The 20,962-nt window shown below is 47.2% G+C and overlaps 3 protein-coding genes and 1 non-coding gene across 7 annotated transcripts; 2 read left to right on the forward strand and 2 right to left on the reverse strand.

Annotated features, from left to right (window-relative positions):
* Positions 1 to 172: 172 nt before the first annotated feature.
* Positions 173 to 10,812, forward strand: LOC128053797 (magnesium-dependent phosphatase 1-like). Of its 2 annotated transcripts, XM_052646230.1 has the most exons (7): positions 173 to 307; positions 7,242 to 7,289; positions 7,458 to 7,540; positions 9,771 to 9,881; positions 10,208 to 10,315; positions 10,411 to 10,496; positions 10,668 to 10,812. In XM_052646230.1, exons 1-7 carry the CDS (start codon positions 290 to 292, stop codon positions 10,757 to 10,759), a joined length of 546 nt encoding a protein of 181 aa, XP_052502190.1. In that variant the 5' UTR covers positions 173 to 289; the 3' UTR covers positions 10,760 to 10,812. The 2 variants fall into 2 exon arrangements, 1 of the variants encoding a protein (XP_052502190.1); XR_008199969.1 differs by lacking the exons at positions 173 to 307; positions 7,242 to 7,289; positions 7,458 to 7,540 and adding exons at positions 9,391 to 9,517; positions 9,637 to 9,697 and having other exon boundaries at positions 10,411 to 10,566; positions 10,668 to 10,797.
* A 413-nt stretch (positions 10,813 to 11,225) lies between these two features.
* On the forward strand, positions 11,226 to 15,661 carry CHMP4A (charged multivesicular body protein 4A). 3 transcript variants are annotated; one of them, XM_052646227.1, is made up of 6 exons: positions 11,226 to 11,288; positions 12,683 to 12,832; positions 12,922 to 13,099; positions 13,662 to 13,776; positions 13,936 to 14,071; positions 14,488 to 15,661. In XM_052646227.1, exons 1-6 carry the CDS (start codon positions 11,231 to 11,233, stop codon positions 14,544 to 14,546), a joined length of 696 nt encoding a protein of 231 aa, XP_052502187.1. In that variant the 5' UTR covers positions 11,226 to 11,230; the 3' UTR covers positions 14,547 to 15,661. The 3 variants fall into 3 exon arrangements, with proteins under 3 accessions (XP_052502187.1, XP_052502188.1, XP_052502186.1); XM_052646228.1 differs by lacking the exon at positions 11,226 to 11,288 and adding an exon at positions 11,293 to 11,394; XM_052646226.1 differs by lacking the exon at positions 11,226 to 11,288 and adding an exon at positions 11,337 to 11,424.
* Positions 13,351 to 13,423, reverse strand: TRNAG-UCC (transfer RNA glycine (anticodon UCC)). Its single transcript has one exon. It is a non-coding gene; the product is annotated as a tRNA-Gly (tRNA).
* Positions 15,662 to 15,738: 77 nt separating the features above from the next.
* On the reverse strand, positions 15,739 to 18,163 carry TSSK4 (testis specific serine kinase 4). Its single transcript, XM_052646225.1, has 4 exons — positions 17,945 to 18,163; positions 17,407 to 17,621; positions 16,617 to 16,980; positions 15,739 to 15,958 (listed from the first exon to the last, which is right to left on the reverse strand). Exons 1-4 carry the CDS (start codon positions 18,161 to 18,163, stop codon positions 15,776 to 15,778), a joined length of 981 nt encoding a protein of 326 aa, XP_052502185.1. The 3' UTR covers positions 15,739 to 15,775.
* Between the last annotated feature and the right edge of the window lie 2,799 nt (positions 18,164 to 20,962).

Below are 20,962 nucleotides of genomic sequence, written 5' to 3' on the forward strand. Positions count from 1 at the left end.
ACTCACTGGGGACTCTCAGAATTGTCATCTCTGCTGTGACTAATCTGGCTGCCTTTTTACTTTCTTTTTTTCTTTCACTACGCCACCGAAACGAAACGCAGAAACATTCCTGAGCCTTTCCGAAACCCCTTGGAAAGAAAGGGGTGGGGGAGTGCGAGGCAGGGGTGGAGCCTGGCAGTGACCCGGAAGCAGAAGTGATTCCTGCAGGCGGAGTGCTGGCGAGAGGCATCGGCGACCGCAGCGGCAGAAGCAGCAATTTGTCTGTGTGCAGCCCCAAACTGAGAAGAAGATGCTAATTAAAGTGAAGGTGGGAGCACCACCAGCCTTGCCAAGACGCAGTGGTACTGGGCTGGCCGCTGTGCCTTAAGGGAGAAACCGGGAAGGAAAACCACGCCTTTCCCGAGCATGGAGGGGGTTGACAGCTTCGGGGCTCCGCGCGAGGGGTGCTGGGAGGTAGGGGGGAGGCCCAAGAGGACTTTGAGAGCAGGGGGCTGGCCCCGTCAGGGGACTCTTATGTGCCTGCTTTTACTTCAGGGCCGCCTTTGTCCGAAGTCTCGCTGGTTTTACGCACCCCCGCGGTCATAGAGAAGGCCTAGTAACATCCTGGCCTCCTTATCTCTCTGTTTCTTGGAATGAGCTCTGTTCTCCATCCTTCATCCCCAAGTTACCCGCTTCTCCCAGCCCCTAACGTAGGTTACTCCGAGCACAGCACAGCACAGCATAAAAGCGTTAGCCTAGGGAACTGGGGCCTCCCAGAAACTAGACTGTAAGCCTTGGCTAGTTGTTGCCAAGATGTAATATCTCAGCCTTCCTTCAGGAACCAAAGGTGGGAGCGTGTTCAGTTAGCACCTACCTTTCTGAGCCAGCATCCTGGACTAGCCTTGACTGAGGCAGGTTATCAGTACCCTAGTACGCGATCTCCATCCCGCCTCCCATGGTTCTTCACTAATTCCTAACCCTCATTAGCCCTACCTTGCAGTTTCCTCCTTTGTGCCTTAAGACGGAGGGACAAAAACTAACTAACAAGTGGTGCAGTGCAACGTGAAACTTCTTTTTTTTTTAACTGCTAAGTCTGTCGTTACTCCATCTGCTCCTTACTGTATTTACCACGCATAATAGCCACTAACATCTTCAGCCCTTCTGAACTACCTCTTAGCTAAGGATTGAGGCCAAGCAGCATTTTAAAGGTCATTGTTTTTTAAAATTTGAATAATGACTTACAGCTTATAGCTCAGTCAGTAAAGAATCCGCCTGCAATGCAGGAGACTTGGGTTCGAATCCTGGGTCAGGAAGATAGATCCCCTGGAGAAGGAAATGGCAACCCACTTCAGTATTCTTGCCTGGAGAATCCCACGGACAGAGGAGCTTGGCAGGCTGCAGTCCATGGGGTCACAAGAGTTGGACACGACTTAGCAACTAAACCACGTATTTTCATTTCCTTTGGATAAATATCAAGGAATGGAATTACTGGGTCATGTATAACTTTAAAAGAAACTGCCAAACAGTTCTCCAAAATGTGGCACCATTTTACATCTCCACCTGCAATGAGTAAGCATTCTAGCTGCTCTGCACCCATCTTTATTTTAGCTGTTACAGTGGGAGTGAAATGTTACCTCAGTCAGGTTTAAATTAATCACTGTTGGTCTTCCCTCACCACAGCACTTTGTCACTGCACCTTGTATTTGGACGGTAATAATCAGTATGGCATTTCCTTGTATGTTGGTTTATTAATTGTATGTCTCATTGTCTGTTGATTGTAAATCTTCACTTGAAAACGATTGTTGACAGAGGCTGAGTCACTTAATTTCTTTTGTATCCCCTCTAGTGCTTAGAGCAGAATGTTAAGTTTAGGTTCATCATAGACCAGTTGAATACCATTGGATATATTCCCAGGTCACAATGATCAGATTTGAGGGAAGAAACCCAGTATGACATGATCTTTTAAAACTGTTCAGTTTTAAACAGTTTTAATTTATGGACAATTTCAAACATATACAACAGCAAAGAGAAGGAATAATGCACCCTATGTTGTTGTTTAGTCACTAAGTCATATCCAGCTCTTTTGTGATCCCATGGACTGTAGTCCACCAGGCTCCTCTAGGTCCATGGGATTTCCTAGTCAAGAATACTGGAGTGTGTTGCCATTTCCTTCTCCAGGGCATCTTCCTAACCCAAGGATCAGACCCAGGGATCAAACCTACGTCTCCTGCATTGGCAGGCGGATTCTTTACCACTGAGCCACCGGGGAAGTGCAAAGCACCCTATACGCAGCTTCAAAACTATCATCTCATGGCCAATCCTATTTTATTTATACTCACCACTTTTCTTACTTGATATTTTAAGAAGCAAATCCCAGATGTGTAGCATGTATTATTTGTACATATTTCAGTATTTATCTGTAAAAAAGAATTTTTTTCCTAACATAACCATAATTATTACAACTAAAAAATCAATGATAACTTCTCACTATCATTGTCATATCTATTTTTTACAATTTGTTTGAATCTGGATCCAATTAAAATTCATACGTTGTGCTTGGTTGATAAGTATTTCAGGCCTCTTTAAACTTGTAATTCTCCATTTCCCTCATTTTTTCTTGTTGAATAACCTAGATTATTGGTCCCAAAGAGTTTCCTATATTTTGGATTTTGCTGACTACATCCCCATGTTGTCTTTTAATATATTTCTTTCCTCTTTATTTCCTGTTAATTGATAATAAGATCTAGAGGCTCAGTTAGTCCTGTCTGTTCATGTGAGAGTAATTCATGGGTGGTTTTGTGACATTTACTTCTGTCAGGTGGTTTTGCTTTCTGTGATGTTAGTAGTTGCCTAGATCTATTATTTCATTGGAGTTTACGAAATGGGGATATTCTGATTTTATTGTTGCTTCCTACATAAGCTGGAATGCTTGAGCCGTATCCAGCACAGTGCCCATTAGCCCTCTTGGGCTATCAAGCACTTGAAATGTGGCCAGTGAGACTGAGGAATTGAAGTTTTATTTCAGTTATTTATTTTATTTGTATTTCATTTTAGTTAAATATAAGAACTAAAACTTTATTCAGCCCTTGGGAAACCTTTTAACTTGTTTGGAACAAGTTGGTAATGTAAATCTTTTTCAACTGTAAATTATGAAAAAGTTTTTAAAATCTTTTTAATACTTATTTATGTGGCTGCATTGGGTCTTGGTTGCATCATGTGGGATCTTTTGTTGGGGCACATGGACTCTGGCTCAGTAGTTGTGGCACTCTGGCTTAGTTGCTCCTCGGCATGTGGGGTCTTAGTTCCCCTACCAGGGATCGAACCCTGATCCCCTGCATTGCAAGATGGATTCTTAACCACTGGACCACCAGGGAAGTCTCATCAACTGTAAATTATGAAATTTAAATACAGATCAAGTATTTCAGATGAAAACTTAGCATCTGAATTGAAGTGTGCTGTAAGTATGAAATGCACACAGGATTTTGAAGATTTAGTTAGAAAAAAGAATAAAATATATTAATAATTTGCATATATTGGGTTTCAGAATATTAAAACTGCACCTTTAAAAAATGTGGCTACTAGAATATTTAATATTGTATATGTGGCTGTTACTAAGTTTCTATCTCTAGTAGACGGTGCTACTTTACTCTCATCAAGGACATTGTTTATTTTTTTTCATCCCAGTGTGTTCATGGTTTTTAAAAAATGGAAAATACAAAAAAGCACAAAGAAAGTAATTTAAGTCAGCCATAATCTCACAACTTAAGATAAAAGCACTGATATGTATATCCTTTCAAACCTTTTTGAAAGCATATAAATACACGTGTTGATTTATTTATTTACAAAATTAGAATTATACTATTAGTCTAAACCCAATTTGAGGAGTCTGATTTTCCCCCTGTGTCTGAACCATAATTTATTTAACCTTCAATGGTATGGTACTTAGATGCTGTTTCTAGTTTTGCAGTTTCAAAAGGTTGCAGTCCATAATGGCAACCCACTCCAGTACTTTTGCCTGTCGCGAAGAGTCGGACACGACTGAGTGACTTCACTTTCACGTTTCACTTGCATGCATTGGAGAAGGAAATGGCAACCCACTCCAGTGTTCTTGCCTGGAGAATCCCAGGGGCAGCGGAGCCTGGTGGGCTGCCGTCTATGGGGTCGCACAGAGTCGGACACGACTGAAGCGACTCAGCAGCAGCAGCAGCAGCAGCAGTCCGTTGTCATAGACATATTTTTGGACATATTATTGTCCCAGAAGTGTTGTTGCTGGGATGCCATATGCCAGAATGCTGTCTGGATACATTCATGGGCTTTTGTAGTCAATCTCAGAAACAAGAAAACCAGTCCTAGACTTTTAGAATTTATAAACCGGTAATTTTTTTCAAACGTTGTAAGGCCCAAGCATTCAGCTCTTGGGAGGGTAGTTCTAGGCCTCCTGTTAGAGTTTTTTGTACTCTTTAAAAATTGTTGTTATTAAATCAGAATGAATATTTATTAATATCCATATGATAACGGAATATATTTTTATTAGAAATGTAAATAGTACAGATAAAGGGAGAGTTAGCTTTGGTAAACCCTCTGCTCAGTCCTACTCCTCAAGGATAATCATTTTAAGAGATATGTATACTTTTAATCCTTTTTAGGTATGTATGTATATATCTACATGTAGAAAGTGATACTAATCGTATATTCTTTTAGATCTTTCCATGTCTGTGTATAAGCTGTTGCATAATAAATATATCATTCTATGGGTGTACCATAGTTTGTTTCATTAGGCTATTTCTAGTGTTTTGCTTTTATGAAAGGTGTTACAGTATATTTTAAATGTTCCTCTTTTGAATATGAACTAAAATTTCAAGTTTTTCCCTTAGGTTAGTTACCTAGAAATAGAATTGTCTGGTTAAAGAGTCTTTGTACTTAAAGTATTAAGAACAATAAAGTGAAATATTTGTGGACAACACAGAATTGTATACTTTTCATTTGGTCAGGAAAGAGCCTAAAAAAAAATACCATATGTTGTCACTGTCATTTCATAAAAGGACATTTTAACAGCTGAATATATTTAGGTTCAGGGCTTCCCAGGTGGCACAGTAGTAAAGAATCCACCTGCCAGTGCAGGAGATGCAAGAGACACAGGTTCGATCCCTGGGGTGGGAAGGTTCTCTGGAGTAGGAAATGGCAACCCGCTGCTATATTTTTGCAGAAAATCAGAGGAGTGTGGCGGGCTACCGTCCATGGGGTCAGAAAGAGTCAGACACAGTCGAGAAGGCACGCACATACTTAGCTTCATGAAAATCTCACTGTTGTCATTACTTTTCTCATTTTGACAGAGACTATTGAATTTTCATATAGACCAGCTTGGGTTGGGGTGGAAACTTGAGAATCACTATTGTAATGTATTATTTTGCATCCAAGCAGGTCGATCCAAGGGAGTTACTCCTGCTTTTCTTTTTTTTTTTTTTTTGCCATTCTCATAGTTGAGAAATTAGGTCCTATGTAATTTCTTCATGCTGGTCCCATAAGTGGGAACCATATGTTATTTTGTGATCTGCCACAGGAGTATACATTGAGTCCCAAAACTAGATCACCTGGGCTTCCCAGGTGGCTCAGTGGTAAAGAATCCACCTGCCAAGGAAGGAGCTGGAGATGCAGGTTCGATCCCTGGGTCAGGAAGAGCCCCTGGAGAAGGAAACGGCACCCACTCCAGTACTCTTGCCTGGAGAATCCTATGGACGGAGGAGCCTGGCGGGCCACAGTCCACGGGGTCGCAGAGTCAGATGCGGCTTGCAAGCATGTGCCAGATCAGCCAGACTCAGGCAGTGCTGAATATGGAGCAAGAGGCTCTGGTTCTGGGGCCAGAGAATTTGCATTTGGGTCCACACTCTCCTTTTGACATCATAGGCTTGCTTTTTAACCTATCCAAACCCCATTTTCCTGATCTATAAATGGTTATAGGAATAGTACATATCTCGTTACTTGCAAGGATTAAATGTATTGATGCATGCAAGATACTTGGCATAGTTTCTGACTCTTAGAAAGTGTTCAGTAAGTGTTGGCTGTGATCATAACATGATCTTCAGTGTATTTAGTGAGTGAAGTCGCTCAGTCGTATCTGACTCTCTGTGACCCCATGGACTGTGGCCTACCACGGTCCTCCATCCATGGGATTTTCTGGGCAAGAATACTGGAGTGGGTTGCCATTTCTTTCTCCAGGAGATCTTCCTGACCCAGGGATTGAACCCGGGTCTCCCGCATTGTAGGCAGATGCTTTACCATCTGAGCCACCAGTGTATTTAGCCTTTCCATTAATATTTATCGACTGCTTATATGTCAAACACCATACTTTGTGCTTAGACTGGGAAGATTGAACAGTCTCTGTCTTTTAGGAAGTTGGAGTGTAAATTGGAGAGTTTGACACTTAAAACAACTAGCTGTAATATCTATTAAAGTGCATTGGTAAAAAAAACTAAAAAAAAGTGCATTGGTGACAAGTCATCAATCTTAAAGTGTCCCTTGAAGGTTTGAGAAAGAGTGGAAGAGGGGATGGCAACAAGGAAAACAGTAGAAGCAAAGAAAATGTCCCTAAATTAGACTGTCCATTTGTAGTCTAGATTACTGTAGACTGATGCAGGTGGCGCTTTAAGAGCAAGGATGGATGGGAGATAAGATTGGATGAAGCACAGCATTTGTAAGTGTACGGTTGTGTTTTGGGTATCAGCAACCCTTAGCCTATGGAATAAGTCAAGAAGACCAGAGCTGCAATTTTAGGATTCAGGTGAAAATCTGGAGAAGATACAGGAGAATAGAATGTTGAGTTCTAGTATTGCTTAAAAAGCTGGTCAGAGGTGATCTCTAGTGTCCTTGAGAATGCTTTGAATTATCTGAGTGTTAATTTCTAGCATTAGTACCTAAAACAAGGTCCTTTTCAAAGGAAAACTCTCCTTAGGTCAACTCTCATTGCTGTCTTATCCAAAGGAGTTATAGTATTCTCATGGATTCTAATTGGGTGGGGAATGAGATGACCTGTGAGATTAAGAGGTCAAATGGTTTACAGACTCTTTCCCTGTCAAAGTTGTTCACAGCCTAAAAATGTCTGAAATTGGGTCTGAGCAAATACTCCTGACACTTCAAATCAACTTTGCTGAGAATGTGCATTTCTCAGGAGGGAGTCAATCCCCCAAGGCTAGGCCAGGATGTTTTACCTAGGAGACAAATTGTATACTGAACTATAAGACTTATGAAAGCCTTGCCTATTTCAGACGCTGACCGGAAAGGAGATTGAGATTGACATTGAACCCACGGACAAGGTAGTGTATGCCCAGTACCTCTCCAAGCCTATCTCCCTACACATGCCTTTGCCTGGGTATGCTGATGAAATTAGTCCTTTTGCTCTCATGCTATCTGCATAGCTCTTGTTCTTTCCACTTCCATGGTCCCTCCCCCTGAGCAGCCCCTGACTACTTGTACCCCTAAAGGTGGAACGAATTAAGGAGCGTGTGGAGGAGAAAGAGGGAATTCCACCACAGCAGCAGCGGCTCATCTACAGTGGTAAACAGATGTAAGTATGGAATGGAAATGAAGGTATGGTGATGGGGTTTTTTTTTTGGCTATGCTAGGTCTTTGCGGTGCTGGCTTTGCTCTAGTTGAAGCGCGTGGGGTTCTCAATGCTGTGACTTCTCTTGTTGCAGAGCACCAGCTGCAGGGCATGTGGGCTTCAGTAGTCTCAACTCCTGGGATCTAGGGCACAGGCTTAACAGCTGTGGTACATGGGTTTAGTTGCTTCTCAGCCTGTGGGATCTTTCCAGATCAGGGATTGAACCTCTGTCTCCTGCACTGGCAGGTTGATTCTCTACCACTGAGCCACCAGGGAAGTCTGAAAATATCTCTAATTTCTCTTGTTAACAGGTTACCCATATTGCTAATTCCTCTGTGGGCTTTTGTCTGTGTTCAAAATTGAAAGAAATATCAAGTTACAGTTGGGGGTTAGTAAAAACATAAAAGATGTAATTTATTTTCTCATATGCACTCATAGATCTCCAGAGATCCATGAAACCCAGGTCAAGAGCGCCACTCTAAAGGGTGTTGCTAACAACTTGTTTTCCTGTTTTTGCCTCTTCCTGTAGGAATGATGAGAAGACGGCAGCTGACTACAAGATACTAGGTGGCTCAGTCCTCCACCTGGTGTTGGCTCTGAGAGGAGGGGGTGGTCTTAGGCAGTGATGGACTCCGCTCCGCTTGACCTCCCTGCCCTGTCACTCATAATGAGGCATCGTATATCCTCTCCCTCTGTGGGACACCAGAACCACTCCCCGCTCCCCTGGCTGCCCAGTCTTGTGTGTCTGTTAGTGGGAGACTGTGAGGACCCCAGGAGGCAGTGTTCCTGGCCCAGAGGGCCCTTGCTGGCTACTGGGTTTTAGTTTGCAGTCCTGTGTGCTTCGCTCTCTTATGGCTGTGTCCCTGGTTCTCAATAAAATATTTCTTGACCTCCTGGAATCTTTCTTCTATTGCACAAATGTGACTGAAATCAAAGTGGACCCAGGGAATCCCCAGTGGTTCAGTGGTTAGGATTCCGTGCTTTCACTGCTAAGGGCTAGAGTTCAGGCCCTGGTTGGGGAACTAAGATCCCACAGGACCGGTGGGATCTTAGTTTTGGGTGTGATAAAAAAAAACCCAGAACGGACCTGGTGCACACCCAGTTACACCAGGCCGAAGGACTGTGACAATGGACAGGAATGCACCCTTGGAGGAATTCTCAAACTGTAACTGTATATACTCAGGAGTGTGCCAGAGCCAACTGTTCTTGTGCCAGAGTTAATCGCTGGCATCTTTCCCAGCCCCATATTAACTGACTTCATGTTGGTAGCTTGAAATTGGCCACGGTCAGAGTATTTACAGAAATTGACAATACAAATCAGTCCTTCCCCCCAAACTGGTTGTTAAATATCTTTCAGCATACTATTGATGTAGGTGTTAGAAGCCAGGAGAGTGAGTTCTCTCCCATTGAGATGCTACAGGTCATTTGGGCCTGGTTCAAGAAAAGCCCTCAAGAGCTTAATCAACACTACATTTTTTTATGGCTGGAATATTGCTGAGGGCTCAGGTTTCTGTACCATGGAGAGGCTGATATTGAGATAGGATGAGGAGTGATGAGCTATGATGGATCACTTTAGGTCTTGGTGAGATAAAATGAGAGAGGGGTACTAGAAGAAAGGGCTTCCCTTCCTTGGCTCCTCTAGTTCAGTAGAATATGGTGAGCCTAGGTAAGGTGGAGAAAAGGGAAGATACCTTGCAGAGACCTGAGGGTCATGGGAGCGATGGTACTTTGCTGAGGTCCTTCCCCTCCTCCACCACGAGAGGGCGCCCTTGTGCGGTCTTGAGACCGACCTTCCCAGCTCGGCTTGGCGACGCTCTAGTCGCCGTTTCTCTGAGGACAGCCGGCGGCCACCGAGCTGTGAGAGCAAGGCCTGCCTCCGTGCGCACAGCCTGCGGGCACGGGTTATGGCGCGACTTCCGAAACTCGCAGTTTTCGATCTAGGTGAGGGACCGGATTGGGGAAAGTTTCGTAAGGCACAGTATTTCTCCAAACCCCAGTACCTGCTCTTGTGGCCCTGCACCCGAGCAGGCTGAGACACCCCCACCTTCTTCCTCTCGCAGATTACACGCTCTGGCCGTTCTGGGTGGACACGCACGTAGACCCCCCGTTCCACAAGAGCAGGTGAGGCAGGGCTGGGGAGGCCTGGGGCCAGGCGGGGCTCCGCGGGAGCTGAGCGCACTCTCGCCCTCTCCAGTGACGGAACTGTACGAGATAGGCGGGGCCAGAGCATCCAGCTGTACCCTGAGGTGCCTGAGGTCCTGGAACGATTGCGGGGCCTGGGAGTGCCCATTGCGGCCGCTTCACGGTAAGAAGAGGGACTGAGTCGGTCTAATGTTGAGAGATGGGTGCATGAGGAGACTTCCATGTAACCCTTTGGCTGCAAAAATTTAGGCTGTGCAAATTTGCAAGTATTTGTACGTTTTTGAATTGTACCCTCCGCTGTGCATTTTGTAATTTAATAAACATTGGCTCAGTGGTACCCGTGTCAGACAGGAAGGATATGGAATTGAAGCTGGACGGAAGATGCTTGCCCATCCCGGACAAACAAGAAGTTGATTTCCCCCTGGTTACACATAACTTCACTTGAAGCCTTGGCCCTCCATTCTCCCCATCTACTATACCTTTTTGTAGGACAGGTGAGGTTGAAGGAGCCAACCAGCTGCTGGAGCTCTTTGACCTTGTCAGATACTTTGTTCATCGGGAAATCTATCCAGGCAGCAAAGTCACGCACTTTGAGAGGTACGAAGCGATAAGTCGTGAGGCAGGGAGAGAAGACCGGGGAGTCTGGAGGGGCTAAGAAGCCAGCGTGCTCACTCCCACCCTGTCTTGCACAGGTTGCAGCGGAAGACCGGAGTTCCTTTCTCCCAGATGATCTTCTTTGATGATGAGAAGAGGAACATCATAGATGTCAGCAAACTGGGTACTAAGTGGTGAGGCTAGCCATTTGGGGAATGAGGAGAAAGGCTTCCTAAGAGGGAAAGGGTTGATAGGTATGTACAGGATAGTTTGCATGCAGGTGATGCCCAAAAAGGCGAGAGTCCTAACTGGGAGCCCTGAAGGCCTGATGAAATGCGGCTTCTTTTCTTTCTAGGTGTTACCTGCATTCATGTCCAGCATGGAATGAGCCTTCAAACCCTAACTCAAGGATTAGATGCATTCACAAAGGCCCAGGCTGGACTCTGAGGTCCAGTCATTTGAGGCACAGAACTGAAAGGAAATCAGGAGGGCATTTTCAGGTGCATTTGTAAATTATTAAAGTGTATTTGTGTGCGGCAGAAGAGATCTTATCCTGTGTGGGTTGTTTCTGTTTTGACCTGGGGTGGGCCATCCGGAGGTGCAAAGACCAGATTGTGAGGCACTGGTGCTGCTTTATAAACTTGTGGCAAACCTACTGTGATCTCCTTGTGCTCTCCCCATTCGCACCCCTCTCCCGAGCTCTGTCAAGGGCATAAAAAAACTCTTCCACTGGCCCCAAGTAGTAGGGTGCATTACCCTGCACATTTCCTTCCAGGAAACAAAGAGTTTGTTCGCGGGTTGGAGTGGGGCGGCCTTTTTATACAGCGGGAAACGAAGCGGCCGCTTTGAGAGGAGCGCGTGGCTTTGGGGCTGGTGTGTTGGCTCACGTGATAGCAGTGGTCTCACTGGCGCCTGTTGATGATGTCGCCGCGGTGCCCTAAGGAGGGATTGGCCGAGGCCGGTCTCGGAGTGATGCGTACGGCACCTTCCCTGAGCAAGGCGGAAGCGCCCGGGATACCGTGGGGCGGAGGCGGGAGAGGCGAGGGTCGCGATGAGTGGGCTTGGCCGGCTGTTCGGGAGGGGTGAGCCCGGGCGAGACTGGCCCCCGGGAGGTGCGGGCCGCAGGGGGCTGGAGGCGGGGAGAGCCGGAGACGCTGTCTGGAAAACCCCTATAGCCCGGCCTTCTCCCGAGCCAGCACCGCCGCTTGTGAGCGTGCGCGGTTCCAGCTGCCTTCCTCGGGAGGGAAGAGCTCGAGGCCCCGGAGGGGGCGCGAGTGGAGGGCGTGGCTACTGTGCTGGCTCCCACTGTTGAGGCTTTTGGGACGCGTTTCTTGGCAACCAGTCCTTTCCAAAACACTGGTGCTTCCCAAGAAAGCTAGCCCTCTTGAGCTCCTCTGAGGTGGGGGAGACAGGCAAAATCTGGCATTTACAGTGTGGTGTGGCAACTCCGTGATGGAGATTTTCCCGAAAGCCAGGGGCACACAGAAGAATCAGGGTGGCAGATGGTGATCCGGAGTCTAAAAGTATGCCAAGCGGGGGGTGGGGGGTGGAAGGGTGGTTGAGGTTCTCTAGGAAGAGGTAACTGTGCAAAACAGAGGCAGGTAAAAGTGGTATATTTAGGGAAAAGTTCTGACCTCTGAGTATGGGTTGGGGGTGTGTGTGTGTGTGAAGGACCCTGTGTATCTTGTTAAAAAACCTTTTTTGGATTTTATTCTGTAGGCAGTGGAGAGTATGGAAGGATCTTAAGCAGGCTCAGGCCTTCAGCTTTTTTTTTTTTAATAAGTCTGTTAAAAGTGCAGAAGATAAAGGGAAAAATTGAGATCAGATTTTTTTCTTTAGCCTCCATGCTCTGTTCAATTTGATGCTGTGGAGTCAGGACCTTGAGTATCTTCTAGGATGACAAGTGGAACAGTGATTATAAAATGTGATTGAACTCTGGTGGGGAACGAGATAATGAGGAGGTTATGCATGTGTGGGTGCCAGCGGCACATGGGAAATCTTTGTACCTTCCACTTGCTCAGTTTGCTGTAAAGCCAAAACTTTTCTTAAAAAAAAAGTCTATTTAAAAAAAAAAAGATTGGAAATGACTTAAAATGTAGTTAGGAATAGCAAAAGGATCCTAGCTTTGGAATTCATGCTGTCACATTTCAGTTCCTTGCAGTCTCTTATACAGCAGTTGTGATTTTAGATCAAAATGTTAACCTCTTTGTGCCTGTTTTCACATTTGTAAACTGGAGTTGGTACATTTCATTGTAGAAAGTCGTTTGGGGATTAACAACACTATTAAGTGCCTGGCACATACCATGCACTCCACAATCAGTGGCTAATATTTTTCCTTCACACAATGTGGGCTGCTCCATTGAATTCCAGGAAAGAAGGAGAAGGGGCCAACCCCTGAAGAGGCAATACAGAAACTGAAGGAGACGGAGAAGATATTGATCAAGAAACAGGAATTTCTGGAGCAGAAGATTGAACAGGAGCTACAAACCGCCAAGAAGCATGGGACCAAGAACAAGAGAGGTAATGGGGGAGGGAAAGGTGCCACCAGGGAGGGCCCAGGGGGAAGCAAGGGCTTCTGGCTCTGATGTTCAGGGTATGGGCTGGATCAGCTGCCCTACAGGCTTTGCGGAGGAAGAAAAGGTTGGAACAGCAGCTGGCACAAACCGACGGGACATTATCCACCCTGGAGTTTCAGCGTGAGGCCATTGAGAATGCCACCACCAATGCAGAAGTGCTTCGTACCATGGAGCTTGCTGCCCAAGGCTTGAAGAAGGCCTACCAGGACATGTGGGTATGGGGGGAGGGGAGGAGGGGGCCCAGGCACTGGGGAGAGCAGCTTGGTTTTATGCTGTGAATCTTAAAACCTCTCCAGATGTGAACTGAGAGTAGAGACACCTGTGATGGCGAGACCTCTGTCAGCCTTCTTGCTTACTACAAGATGACCTCTGCTGGCTGGGACATTCTAGGGAGGAAAGATGATTTTCCTATTTTTTTTTTTTTTTCCTTTTTGGTTGTGACGAGCAACTGTGGGATCTTAGTTCCCCAACCAGGGATTGAACCTGGGCCCCCAGCAGTGGAAGTACGGAATCTTAACCACTGAACCACCAGGGAAGTCCCAGTATTTCTCATTTTTTTAAGACCCTTCAGAGAGAGCAACCAGTCTTCCCCATTGTGGCTTCATGTCATTTCTCAGCCCAAGTTTGTCTCTATACTTTTCCAGGGGTCTCTTTTACCTGGTAGCCATGGATTTGTCAGCCTGAAGCCACAGGCAGAAGGGACATCATTCATGTGAGATTAAAAAGTGAAGGGGATTGTCACCTGATTTCTGGGCTGTGTATCTTATTCTCAGGGACATTGACAAGGTGGATGAACTGATGGCTGACATCACAGAACAACAGGAGGTGGCCCAGCAGATCTCAGATGCCATTTCTCGGCCTGTGGGCTTTGGAGATGACGTGGATGAGGTGATTGGGCGAGAGGGGTCAGGGAATGTTGAAGGCACGGGACAAGTCAGAAGGAATGCCCAAGAGAATTGTGGGGCAGGTTTGGGGGGAACTCCAAAAGTATGGTTTTGGAAACAGAATTTTCCTTTGTTCTGAGTGGCCTTGTCCTCCCACATCCAGGATGAGCTGTTGGAGGAGCTAGAGGAGCTGGAGCAGGAGGAATTGGCCCGAGAGTTGTTACACGTGGGTGACGAGGAGGAGGAGCCCCCGGTCGCACTGCCCAGTGTACCTGCTACACATCCGCCTGCAGAGCCAGGTACCCAGGGCTCTTCTGTCATCTCAAGGACTTGAGAGGGTGGGATAGACAGGGGGAAAATTACTCCTCATCCATCCTGCCTCAAAGGATCCAGGCAGAGAGGGTTGCTGCTACAGTTGCATAGGTTGTTAACTGCATAAGGGTACCTGGCTGAAGGGGCATGGGGGCTGAGATCCACTTCACTCCACAAACCATGTATCCTGGTTTAGGGATGCAAATGCTGGGAGAAATGAGCACCTTCTGATTTGCACAAAGGTGCTATGGGAATTAGCAGCAGCCCAGCAAGCAAGACCATACCCTTAGGTTCTTTGCTGGGAGAGAGCATTCAGCAGGTTCCTAGTGTTACAGGAGGGGATGGTTGGAAGTTGCTGAGACCTTAACACTTTTCTTTTCTCTGGGTGTCCTTGTCTCCAAAGCTCCCAAAGCGGATGAAGATGAAGCGGCACTAAAGCAGTTGGCTGAGTGGGTGTCCTGATGAGTCTGGGCTTGTCAGCCTGACGTTGCCTTTGTTGCTTTCTTTTCCTTAAGTGCCAAATGCTGAGCTAAAGGAAACAAGGCCTTGTTGGTAGGTCCTGCTGAGGGTGGTGGTGTGACCCTGCCTGAGAAAAGGGTCTGTGGCCCTCCCTTCCCTGGCTCAACTATGAAGAAGGATTGGTATGGGAAGAGCCACTGGGCTCCCATGGACAGCATTACAGTGCCCTCATTCCCAATAAAACTGGGCGGATGGAACCCTAGTGCTTATGCTGCCTTGTCTACGCTGAAACTCATCTGGTTCTTGGAGCTTTGTTTCAAGAAATGAGTGACAGTGAGAGTGAGAACAAGTGGAGCTTCCAGTACCTTAACCTGGTGTGCTCCGGGCACGTATTGTTCCATCTCTCTAGCTGGTTTGTCCTAGGGTTGCCTAGTGCTGAGGGTAAGGAAACTGCCATCTAGTATTATCCCAGAATCATGTAGAGCCGCCCCTAAGTCTTCCCTCATCCCTTTTCACCCAATTGTGCCACTGCAAAGAGAGCCGCATGATTTTACTACCCATATTCCTTTTACTAAGCCCGTTCACAGATAGGAGAAATACATAGATAACGGAGCAAATAGGTTTGCTTTCTCCAGAACACACAGTGAATAGGCTTGGTTTGAAACTGTTACTTCCACGTGTAGGAACAATGATGAGGGATCGTAACTACCGGGACTGTTTCAGTGGTAGTTAAGGTGGCATTTGAAGGAGGAAGGAACCAAAATATTGCCCACCTCCTGATACTGGTTTCTAAAAGAATGAACAACGCTGTCCCTTTGGACTATAGACAAACAGAGCCACCAGGGTAGAGCAAGTTCTGCCCCACTACTTGAACATTTGGAGGCCTGGAGATACACAGCAGCGAGCATGTCCTCAGCCAGAATAGTGAAGCAGCTCCAAAGCAGGTGTTCCTCCCATCACACCCAGCCCACCTTCAGAGCCACAGAAGAGCTAATTGTAAATTACAATCTAGACTTAACTGGTGTCAAAATGACTGGTTACAGGCTCTGGGCGGAAATCCACCTCTCACCCTCAGTACTGGTCCCTGCTAAGGGTCCCCTGAGGAAAGAATGTGACTACAGCTAATGAAACTAAAACAGAATGAGATTTATTTATTTTTGGTATAAAAGATTTTTATCCCCAGACCCTCCTGCTTTGCTCCTCTTTCAACCCCCCTCCCCCCTCTGCCACTTTCAGGTACTGATTTCCAAGGACTGGTGACGATTAGTGGTGCTGGGGGGCTGGCACATGGCCTCGAGTAGCCTGATCTCATGGGTGGGTTGCTCAGGCTGGAACTTCAGCACCCAGGGATCCTTGATGATGTCCAGGATGGTGGCACGCTTGGTGGCTTGGCGTAGCGTCTGGAGGATCAGGTTCTAGGGCAGGGGAGAGAGAGGTCTTGGCTGAGCTGGCCCCCTACTGTGCCACACAGGCAATGAGCAGCTGGACCTAAGGAAGAAGCAGGATAGCCCATCACACCACTCTGGTGAAAGGGAGTATGGCCCTGACTTTACCCTTAAAAGCCTCCTGTCTTCTGGCCTAGAGATAGAGACTGCTGCTGCTGCTGCTGCTAAGTCGCTTCAGTCATGTCCGACTCTGTGCGACCCCATAGACGGCAGCCCACCAGGCTCCTCTGTCCCTCGGATTCTCCAGGCAAAAACACTGGAGTGGGTTGCCATTTCCTTCTCCAATGCAGGAAAGTGAAAATGAAGTCGCTCAGTCATGTCCGACTCTTAGCGACCCCATGGACTGCAGCCTACCAGGCTCCTCTGCCCATGGGTTTTTCCAGGCAAGAGTACTGGAGTGGGTTGCCATTTCCTTCTCCAAGAGATAGAGACTAAAACCTGCTTATCATTCGTCCCAGGTGCAAGCCCAGGGGTTGGCCCTTTAAGCCCTCCCTGCCATTCTAGGGCAGAGAGTAGGCGTGAGATGGCCCTGGTGGCAAGGAGCCTTCCCCTGGATCAGGAGGTCTAGGTTGGGTATTCCCTCCCTATGGGGCACCCAAGGCTTCAGCCCTCGTAGGGGAGCCAGCACCTTGCACTCCTGGGAGATGGCATAGTTAGGTGGAAAAGTGACCTCCTTCTGAGTCTCTTTCAGCAGCTTCTTGAGATTGGTGTCATCAAAGGGTAAACGGGCGACCACCAGAGTGTAGAGGATGACGCCCATGCTCCAGGTGTCAGACAGAAAGGGGTTGTAGGGCAAGCCTAGCAAGATCTCCGGGCAGGCATAAGCAAAGCTGCCACAGTAGGTCTGGCTGAGGTGGCTGAAGCAATTCACTTGGCGGTAAGAAGGGCTATTCCGCACAGACTGGTTAGAAGGCACCATCTTGGCGAAGCCAAAGTCCGATATCTTCACATTCTCCCGCTTGTCCAGCAGCAGGTTCTCCAACTTTAAGTCCCTACCAGCAGCAGAAAGGCTGGGGGTCAGGAGAGGGCTTAGTATTAGACTGGGAGCTGAAGGGCCAGGGGTCAGAGGCTAGAAATGAGGACAGGCAAAGGGAGAGAGATGCCAATATGAGGACACAGGGCAGAGAGGAAGGAAAGCCAGGGAGTTGTGAGCAGAACCCAAAGGGGAGAGGATGGACACTAAGGACTACTGGGAGCTTACCATCACTTTTCATAAAGTGCTCTGCTCACAGGGGGCACTTAATATATGTTCTTAAAAAAAAATGTTCTTGATGAGACGATTAAAGCGGATGAATGGGCCTAGATACTCAGGAGGGAGATCAAGGAGGGGAGGGTGAGGGAAAGGGGGCAGAAAGTAGGAGACGTGCATAAAACCCCCTGGAGCCCAAAGGCCCCAGTCTGAGTGGCAGCGCCCTCACCGGTGCACGATGCCTTTGCTGTGCAGGTAGGCGATGCCCAGGGTCAGCTGGGAGAACCACTTTCCAGCAAGGGGCTCAGAGCAGGCCCCGTAGCGCTGGATCCACTCAAGAACGTCACCACCCTGAGCCAGCTCCAGAATGATGTAGACCCGGGATGTGGTCTCGATGGCCTGATAGAAGTTGATGAGATACTTGTGCCGCAGGACCTTCATCACCTGGCTCCAGAAGAGGGACCCATCAAACCCAGGCAGGGAGCTGTGCTCCAGCCCTCCTCCTCTCCCACTGCTGCTTTTTTAGAACTCTGCAACAGAATCAAACCCCAGAGGGCTGGTGGCCTACGGACAAACCTTGCGTTTTGTACTCTTACTTTTGGAGGGTCTGAAGGTGAGGTGGAAAGAAACTTAAATTTTCCTAGCTCCCTAGTGAGTCATTCAGTTGTAGTTTAGTGGTTTCTGGCTCCACCCCCTCCTAACCGTACCCCTTTTGAGAACCATTAAGTATCTTGCTATCAGTGCCCTCTTCTAGACCCCTTTCCAACCTGTATCTCACGGGGCAGGAACTTGTTAAGATAGTCCTCAGAGGCCTTCTTCTTCGAGATGATCTTGACAGCCACCATGACCTTCTGCTTTGTGTAGTAAGCCTCATACACTGTCCCATAGGAGCCATTGCCAATGACTTTGCCCACTTCATAACCATACTCCTCCATGACAGAGCGGTAGGCCGAGGTGGGTGGTGCTTCCACGTCTCCCTTCCCCATGGTGTTGGGCTTGTTGAGTGCAGGGAGCTTTGCTACTTAAAAGCCTCCTGTCTGCCTAGAAAGCCAACACCTTAAGCTGCTGTAGGCTAGGGTACCAAAGTGAAGTTAAAGTCTCCAAAAGCTTGCCTATGCAGTCACACAGGTCTGGGATGCTGGGCTTAGCTCTCCACTAGGAACTTGGAAGGGGAAGAAGGGAGAAGCAATTATTTTTGTCTACACTGGCTGTTGTTACTTCTTTCTCCTCTTGGTTACGGAACTCCCCAAGGTCCCATGTTCTGCACACATCATAATTCACCTTCCATCCACCACTGGCCGCAAGGCCTGAGAGGAAATGCAGTTTCATTGCTGGAAATTATCCCTTTGTAATCGGGTGAGACTCATTCCATGGATCTGGTCCTTTCAACCAGTCATGTTTATTGAGTACCTGCTATGTGCCAGGCAGTGTGTGGCATCCTGGAAGAAAATTACCAGTCAGACCAATAGAGATCCTATGCTACTAGTGTTTATAATCCAGCATGAGAAACACCTGAGTGTGAGAATATTACAGAGAATGGTAAGGTATTGTAGAAGCATGTTCTAAGGAATCTAAAATATTCTTTTTGTGGAGGTGGCTTTTTTTTTTTTTAACAGATTGAGCTGGACTCACTTGGGTAGTTCATCTGGTGACATCTCAACTAGGCTGGTTTGTTTCTGCATAAGTGAAGTGAAGTGAAAGTCGCTCAGTCGTGCTCTACTCTTTGTGACCCCATGGACTATACAGTCCATGGAATTCTCCAGGCCAGGATACTGGACTGGGTAGCCTTTCCCTTCTTCAGGGGATCTTCCCAACCCAAACCCAGGTCTCCCGCATTGCAGGCAGATTCTTTACCAGCTGAGCCACAAGGGAAGCCCAAGAATACTGGAGTGGGTAGCCCATCTCTTCTCCAGGGATCTCCCCAACCCAGGAATCGAACTAGGGTCTCCTGCATTGCAGGCGGATTCTTTACCAACTGAGCTATGCATATCATGTCATTATTCAGTAGACTAGCTCAAGTTGCCTTACATAGTTTGCACTGAATTCCAAGTGAAAAAAAAAAAACAGAAGCTGCATGACCAATTGAGGCCTAGGCTCCAAAATAAAAAAAAACATCACTTCCATACCTTTATATGAATAAAGACAGGTACAAGGATCACTCGGATGTATGGGGTGGGGCTGGAGATGCCTCTTAACCTTGAAATGCACACTTATCTTGCCTTCCATGACCCTGGACTCCAGTTTTCCTTACATCCAGCCAGCCATTCCCCAGGATTCACTGGAGCCTCTCCCACCATCCATCCCTGTAACAGAACCTTATTTCTGTTATTTCTCCCTCTAGTCCTAATAGAAATAAGGTTCTGTTACAAGCCTTATTTCCTGACCTTAACATCCTTCCTAAGGATCTCATCAAGACCCCTCATTTCTTCACTGATGACTCCAACAAGCCTTCTGCTCCTCTCCCCTTGGTGTGTTCACCCTGAAATCAGGGGAATAAATCTGATTTTGTTCCCACAATTCAGTGCCTCCCCATTCTCCTTAGGATCAACTTGAAATTCTTCTATGTGACTTCAAATTTGACCCCACTTGCCTCTCCAGTTTTCTGTTGTAACATACGTGCAATGTTCCAGCCAAACAACCGCTTCTCCTCTGTTCTGGCAGACTGTGGCTCTCTCCAGGGCTTAGCTGATGCGCTGTTTCAGGGAAGCCTTTACTGGCTGCTCAGGACCAGATCAGACGCCCCTCCCTCCTGAGCACTCCCGTGGCTCCAATGCTTTCTCTAATGCAGCGCCTGTGATTTTTCTTGCTTGCCTCTCCCGCTAGGCTGTAAGGAAGGTCAGCTGATGAGAGAAGGGGCATGAAGTCAAAGATCTGAGAAGAAAGGCTTGTGGAGAATGGGAGAGAGCTGACTGGGAAAATGGACACCGGGCAGCACTGATGGTCCCACTATCGGAAAACCCAGCTTATGGACACAATCCTAACACAGTGTAGTGTTGATTCTTTTAGCATCCTGGATATTGGTGCTTGAACATTAACAGACAAACTGACCCAAGATTAAGATTTCACTTGGCAGCTGCAGTGGGAGATAATCAAGAACTCAGGCAAGAAGGTGGCTAAAGACCTAAGTTGTGTGGGTTAGGAAGACAAGCGAGAAAAAGGCCACAGGGCAGGGGGAGGGGTTGCAGGTCTCTGTGAAATGAAACGAGTCTGGTGGGAAAGACAGAGGAAGAGAGGTTATCTGGGTTTAAGATGTTGGGGGGGTGGGGGATGGCACACAAGGAATAACACACACAAGGGAAGAATCAAATTTATCTTCCATCCTCCAAAACAAAACTTTCAACAGATTATGCCATAGGCTACTGGTAAATTCTCATTTATTGACAATCCTTCTGGCTACTGGTAAATTCTCATTTATTGACAATCCTGCTGGCAGGGTGGCTGAAAATCCTGTTGGAGTCAGATCTATATCCTCAGTCTATCCACACGAGCAGCTGTCCAGGACACACCACGGTAAGGAGGCTCACCCAGCCCCACCTGTCTTCTGCTCCCCTGGACAGGCAGCTTGGTGGCACCTCTGTTCTTATCATGTACAGTAGGTAAATCAGTTCATGCAAGGAATGTGTATTAAGCTACCTCAGTCGCTCAGTCATGTCTGACTCTTTGCGAACCCATGACTGCAGCACTCCAGGCTTCCCTGTCCATCACCAACTCCCAGAGCTTGCTCAAACTCATGTTCATTGAGTCGGTGATGCCATCCAACCATCTCATCCTCTGTCGGCCCCTTC

Source organism: Budorcas taxicolor, chromosome 10, assembly GCF_023091745.1.
Source record: "Budorcas taxicolor isolate Tak-1 chromosome 10, Takin1.1, whole genome shotgun sequence".
Lineage (NCBI taxonomy): Eukaryota > Metazoa > Chordata > Mammalia > Artiodactyla > Bovidae > Budorcas > Budorcas taxicolor.

Excerpts from the sequence above, each read along its gene's own strand:
- LOC128053797 (XM_052646230.1), top strand. Across the intron at positions 7,541-9,770 it reads ATCTACAGTGGTAAACAGAT|TGACGGAACTGTACGAGATA; the intron begins GTAAGTATGGAA and ends CGCCCTCTCCAG. Across the intron at positions 10,316-10,410 it reads AAAGTCACGCACTTTGAGAG|GTTGCAGCGGAAGACCGGAG; the intron begins GTACGAAGCGAT and ends TGTCTTGCACAG.
- CHMP4A (XM_052646226.1), top strand. The coding sequence starts at position 11,364 with ATGAGTGGGCTTGGCCGGCTGTTCGGGAGGGGTGAGCCCGGGCGAGAC. Across the intron at positions 11,425-12,682 it reads GCGAGACTGGCCCCCGGGAG|GAAAGAAGGAGAAGGGGCCA; the intron begins GTGCGGGCCGCA and ends ATTGAATTCCAG. Across the intron at positions 13,777-13,935 it reads TTGGAGATGACGTGGATGAG|GATGAGCTGTTGGAGGAGCT; the intron begins GTGATTGGGCGA and ends TCCCACATCCAG.
- TSSK4 (XM_052646225.1), bottom strand. The coding sequence starts at position 18,163 with ATGGGGAAGGGAGACGTGGAAGCACCACCCACCTCGGCCTACCGCTCT. Across the intron at positions 17,622-17,944 it reads TCCTGCCCCGTGAGATACAG|GTGATGAAGGTCCTGCGGCA; the intron begins GTTGGAAAGGGG and ends TTCTGGAGCCAG. Across the intron at positions 15,959-16,616 it reads CCATCTCCCAGGAGTGCAAG|AACCTGATCCTCCAGACGCT; the intron begins GTGCTGGCTCCC and ends CCCCTGCCCTAG.